This window comes from Poromitra crassiceps, assembly GCF_964638095.1.
Source record: "Poromitra crassiceps genome assembly, chromosome: 21".
NCBI classification, from domain to species: domain Eukaryota; kingdom Metazoa; phylum Chordata; class Actinopteri; order Beryciformes; family Melamphaidae; genus Poromitra; species Poromitra crassiceps.
The window spans coordinates 18699516-18705981 of NC_139638.1; the positions used below are offsets into that span (position 1 = coordinate 18699516).

Here is a 6466-nt window from a genome sequence, read left to right on the forward strand (position 1 = left end):
TGTGTGAATAAAAGAATAAGAAAAAAGATGCTGTTGCTATAACCCCATTTTCTTCATAAAAAAGAGTTTATATTACAAATGATCCTATGCTGATATAGATTAATTCACCTCTTTCTGTCTTTCTGTCTATATTATGTCAAATTAAGAAAACGCCCACAAATATTAATATCAAATATGATCTCAACCTGTCTATGTACCTTTCAGCAGAGATGGGAAAAGTACACACACATTCTTTACTTAGGTAGAAGTACAGTGACTTGTCTAAATAAAGACTCTGGTAAAAGTAGAAGTACTGATTCAACTTGTTTAATCAAGTAAAAGTAAACAATTGACAGGCTCTGAAATGTAATCAAGTGTAAAAGTAAAAAGTATTTCTCCCGGCTGTTTCTGTGCAAAGCTAACTGAACCTCGCGTCATATTATGATAAACATAATTTCTGGGGTGAGGACTCGAGACGATGAACCGAGCACACACAGACACACTCCAATTAACGCTCTCCAAGTAGTAGGATTGGCTACAGGTGGTGTCATGCTGATGGTATATCATCTCTGGTCCTGGAGTTGTTTGAAACACAGTCACTGAAGAACTAAATCTAGGAAATGAAATAAATAAACTGGCACTCCTTCAAGTCAGTTCTGGTGGAGCACGAAGTCCTTCATCACTTGTGGTAGTGGTAGGGAGTGGACTTGGCTCAGGCGATGTGTCCCCAGCGCTTGGCGGATCCGGGTCCGACACACGTGGGCCAGACTGCGAGGACATCTCTTGGCCTCCAGAAAGACCCTGAGAGCGTCAGGATCCGCCCTCTCCTCCAGCTGTGCCTGCTCTGTGGTCACCAGGGCCGGGTCAGCACCGTGGTCCAGCAGCAGCTGGACGAAGGCCGTGTTGCGCCTGTTATTCAGCACCACCTGCAGCAGGCGAGAAGCCACGTCACGGGTCAGAACGCCAGCAGCCTGGAGCAGCAGGCGGAAGCAGTCCAGGTGTTTGCGTCTAGCACTGACGTAGAGAGGGGTCAGGGTGAATGAGCCGTGTATGTTTCTGTTCGGGTCGGCCCCGGCTTCCAGGAGGATCCGGACACAGTCCAGGTGACCCCTGCACACGGCAGAGTAGAGAGGCATGTAGTTACCCTCATCAGCTGGGTCTACCTGTGCTCCCTGTGTGATCAGGTAGTCCACACAGGCAGCATGACCCCGTGAGGCTGCGTGCTCCAGAGGGGTCCACCTCCACCCCCTATAAAAACACTGCTCATTGATCTGCCTTCTGAAGTGGTCTTCCTGCATCAGGCTCCTCAGTGTGTCCAGGTCTCCTGCACTGACGGCATCATAGAGCTGCATGTCAACATGCTCTGCTTGAACAGCCATTCCTTCAGATGTGTCACTGTACCACACTGACTTGTATGCTGTGTCTCAAACAGAAGGCAGTATCAGTGTTGCCAGGTGGGAAATGTTGTATTATCGTACCTGAGGGTCAAAATGATCCTTTTTGGAGGGAAATTGTCGTATGGGAGCAGCGGCTTCTTCTTCTCATGGCTTTCCGCCTTGCGTCTTCCACCACTTATATAGCCTCAGCCGGGAATGATTGATGACATCACTGATGACATCACATTTGCTCGAGTGACATCACTGATGACATCACAATTGCTCAAGTGACATCACCGATGACATCACAATCCCTGATTTATGACATCACTGATGACATCACAATTGCTCGAGTGACATCACCGATGACATGACAATCCCTGATTTATGACATCACTGATGACATCACAATTGCTCAAGTGACATCACTGCACTCACTGATGACATCACTCACTAATGACAGCTCAACATCACTGATGCAATTGCACGGGTGACATCACTGACATCATCCATGATTTATTTGTGACATCCTTGGCTTTCCCCCCGATTTTACACAGGATTTCCAGTTGGACTCAGTCTGTCTTTGTTGACTCTAGTCTACAATTTGTTGTCTGCAGTTGTTGTGCCAGTCGGCAGCCAAATCTGTTATGCCTGTGATACACTAGAAGACTTTGAAAATCTTAACAGATTATGAAAACACTGGGGAGTTTACTTTACACTACAAAACTGCTTCATTAAGATTTTTTATCACGACTGAAAAATCGGACTGAAATACACAACACACAACTGACTCAGACGAGGCAGTATACACTACAAGACGGTTCACTTTGAAATTCAAACATGTTTGATATCATCTTTGCCGGTCCGACTGGCGTCGGGAGGCAGTTTACACTTGAAGACTAGAAATCTTGAGGCAGTTTACACTAACAGATTTTGCTGCCGACTGGCACAACAACTGCAGACAACAACTGCAGACTAGAGTCAACAAAGACAGACTGAGCCCAACTGGAAATCCTGTGTAAAATCGGGGGGAAAGTCTTGTAGTGTAAACTAGGCTTTATTGTATGATGACAGATTTCTAGTCTTCAAGTGTAAACTGCCTCCAGATTTCTAGTCTTCAAGTGTAAACTGCCTCCAGATTTCTAGTCTTCAAGTGTAAACTGCCTCCCGACGCCAGTCGCAGCCACAATGATTATTTATGAAACATGTTTGAATTTCAAAGTGAAAAGTCTTGTAGTTTATCACAGGCATAAGATGGTATGTGTTTGTGTGAATAAAATAATAAGAAAAAAGATGCTGTTGCTGTTGCTATAACCCCATTTTCTTCATAAAAAAGAGTTTATATTACAAATGATCCTATGCTGATATAGATTCATTCACCTCTTTCTGTCTTTCTGTCTATATTATGTCAAATTAAGAAAACAGCCACAAATATTAATATCAAATATGATCTCAACCTGTCTATGTACCTTTCAGCAGAGATGGGAAAAGTACACACACATTCTTTACTTAGGTAGAAGTACAGTGACTTGTCTAAATAAAGACTCTGGTAAAAGTAGAAGTACTGATTCAACTTGTTTAATCAAGTAAAAGTAAACAATTGACAGGCTCTGAAATGTAATCAAGTGTAAAAGTAAAAAGTATTTCTCCCGGCTGTTTCTGTGCAAAGCTAACTGAACCTCGCGTCATATTATGATAAACATAATTTCTGGGGTGAGGACTCGAGACGATGAACCGAGCACACACAGACACACTCCAATTAACGCTCTCCAAGTAGTAGGATTGGCTACAGGTGGTATCATGCTGATGGTATATCATCTCTGGTCCTGGAGTTGTTTGAAACACAGTCACTGAAGAACTAAATCTAGGAAATGAAATAAATAAACTGACAGTCCTTCAAGTCAGTTTTGGTGGAGCACAAAGTCCTTCATCACTTGTGTTAGTGGTAGGGAGTGGACTTGGCTCAGGCGATGTGTGCCCAGCGCTTGGCGGATCCGGGTCCGACACACGTGGGCCAGACTGCGAGGACATCTCTTGGCCTCCAGAAACACCCTGAGAGCCTCGGGATCCGCCCTCTCCACCAGCTGTGCCTGCTCTGTGGTCACCAGGGCCGGGTCAGCACCGTGGTCCAGCAGCAGCTGGACGAAGGCCGTGTTGCACCTGTTATACAGCACCACCTCCAGCAGGAGAGAAGCCACGTCACGGGTCAGAACGCCAGCAGCCTGGAGCAGCAGGCGGAAGCAGTCCAGGTGTTTGTGGAAAACACTGATGTAGAGAGGGGTCAGGGTGTGTGAGCCGTATATGTTTCTGTTAGGGTCGGCCCCGGCTTCCAGGAGGATCCGGACACAGTCCAGGTGACCCCTGCACACGGCAGAGTAGAGAGGCGTGTAGTTACCCTCATCAGCTGGGTCTACCTGTGCTCCCTGTGTGATCAGGTAGTCCACACAGGCAGCATGACCCCGCCAGGCTGCGAGCACCAGAGGGGTCCTCCACCACACATAAATACACAGCTCATTGATCTGCCTTCTGAAGTGGTCTTCCTGCAGCAGGCTCCTCAGTGTGTCCAGGTCTCCTGCCCAGATGGCATCATGAAGCTGACTGTCACCATGTCCTGCTTGAACAGCCATTCCTTCAGATGTGTCACTGTACCACACTGACTTGTATGCTGTGTCTCAAACAGAAGGCAGTATCAGTGTTGCCAGGTGGGAAATGTTGTATTATCGTACCTGAGGGTCAAAATGATCCTTTTTGGAGGGAAATTGTCGTATGGGAGCAGCGGCTTCTTCTTCTCATGGCTTTCCGCCTTGCGTCTTCCACCACTTATATAGCCTCAGCCGGGAATGATTGATGACATCACTGATGACATCACATTTGCTCGAGTGACATCACTGATGACATCACAATTGCTCAAGTGACATCACCGATGACATCACAATCCCTGATTTATGACATCACTGATGACATCACAATTGCTCGAGTGACATCACTGCACTCACTGATGACATCACTCACTAATGACAGCTCAACATCACTGATGCAATTGCACGGGTGACATCACTGACATCATCCATGATTTATTTGTGACATCCTCGGCTTTCCCCCCGATTTTACACAGGATTTCCAGTTGGACTCAGTCTGTCTTTGTTGACTCTAGTCTACAATTTGTTGTCTGCAGTTGTTGTGCCAGTCGGCAGCCAAATCTGTTATGCCTGTGATACACTAGAAGACTTTGAAAATCTTAACAGATTATGAAAACACTGGGGAGTTTACACTACAAGACTGCTTCATTAAGATTTTTTATAAGATTATAAGATTTATATAGTGTAAACTGGGTACAGATTTCTAGTCTGTTAGTGTATACTGGGTACAGATTTCTAGTCTGTTAGTGTATACTGGGTACAGATTTCTAGTCTGTTAGTGTATACTGGGTACAGATTTCTAGTCTGTTAGTGTATACTGGGTACAGATTTCTAGTCTGTTAGTGTATACTGGGTACAGATTTCTAGTCTGTTAGTGTATACTGGGTACAGATTTCTAGTCTGTTAGTGTATACTGGGTACAGATTTCTAGTCTGTTAGTGTATACTGGGTACAGATTTCTAGTCTGTTAGTGTATACTGGGTACAGATTTCTAGTCTGTTAGTGTATACTGGGTACAGATTTCTAGTCTGTTAGTGTAAACTGGGTACAGATTTCTAGTCTGTTAGTGTAAACTGCCTCCAGATTTCTAGTCTTCAAGTGTAAACTGCCTCCCGAGTCCCGACGCCAGTCGGATCCACAAAGATGATATCAAACATGTTTGAATTTCAAAGTGAAAAGTCTTGTAGTGTATACTGCCTCGTCTGAGTCAGTTGTGTGTATTGTATTTCAGTCAGTTTTTTTTGATGGCCCTCTCCTCTGCTGTTGTCTGGTGTTGTTGCTGCAGAACCGGCAGCTGCTGAAGGACAGCTTCATGGTGGAGCTGGTGGAGGGAGCCAGGAAACTGCGGCATGTCTTCCTCTTCACTGATCTGCTGCTGTGTGCCAAGCTGAAGAAACAGATGGGAGGGTAAGGAACCAGCACATGCACCTGAAACTTAACAATCAGTGCAGCAGAAAAATCAATAAGCTCAAACAACATCACAAGCAACCAGTAGTAAGGAGTTTAATAGTGTGCTAGTCTGTAGACGATGCTTGGATATTTCAAATCTCATATATTAGTTTGTTTCTAAGTCAGAATTCTTAAAATACCCGAGCAAAGCTTTAAGGCCTTCCTTCATCATCCCTATACGAGGGATCAGCCGAGCAGCATTTTGGTAAACAAACCGCGTCACTGGGTGGCAACGGCAATGGAACCCTATGGAGCCCAAGTGGCACGAGGCGTTGAGTGTCTGACTCTAGCCGGCTTGACTCCGTTTACATTTTTAAAACTGCGACAGTTCACACAACTTTAACACGACATGCATATATTCTACATCAAACTCTTGAGCTACTTCTGCTCTCACTCAGAATGTCAAAATATAAGCGATGTGATGTGTAGTTTTTGAGATATTAACGTTTGTTTGGCACAACTCATACTATTAACTGCTGCGGGGTTCCGCATTTCTGGGTGTCAAGTGACGTCACGCTGATTCGTCCTATTACAAGAAGCTCTGCAGCTCCAAAATCATTATCATTCTCTGCTATCAGTTTGTGGAAGTGAGAGAATTACTTTGTAATATAAAGTAGCCTCTCTCTCTCTCTCTCCCTCTCTCTCCCTCTCTCTCTCCCTCTCTCTCTCTCTCTCTCTCTCTCTCTCCGTCTCTCTCTCTCTCTCTCTCTCTCCTCTCTCTCTCTCTCTCTCTCTCTCTCCGTCTCTCTCTCTCTCTCTCTCCCTCTCTCTCTCCATCTCTCTCTCTCCCTCCCTGTCTCTCTCTCTCTCTCTCCCTCTCTCTGTCTCTCTCTCTCTCTCTCTCTCTCTCCGTCTCTCTCTCTCTCTCTCTCCGTCTCTCTCTCTCTCCCTCTCTCTCTCTCCAGCTCTCTCTCTCCCTCCCTCACTCCCTCCCTCCCTCCCTCTCTCTCTGGGGCATTTGAAGTATCACTTGTCTACTGACAAGGAAGGTCTTAGGATTTGATGCATCTTCAGAGCCACATT

The 6466-nt window shown here is 45.5% G+C and overlaps 1 protein-coding gene across 1 annotated transcript in view; it reads left to right on the top strand.

Moving 5' to 3' along the window:
- Positions 1-6466, top strand: part of LOC310795316 (breakpoint cluster region protein-like) — a gene marked incomplete at both ends in the record, with an annotated part of 97182 nt that overhangs the window by 60326 nt on the left and 30390 nt on the right. Inside the window, one exon of the mRNA XM_083657366.1 lies at positions 5280-5401. Coding sequence (XP_083513492.1) covers positions 5280-5401 — 122 coding nt within the window. The remainder of the gene's footprint in view (positions 1-5279; positions 5402-6466) is intronic.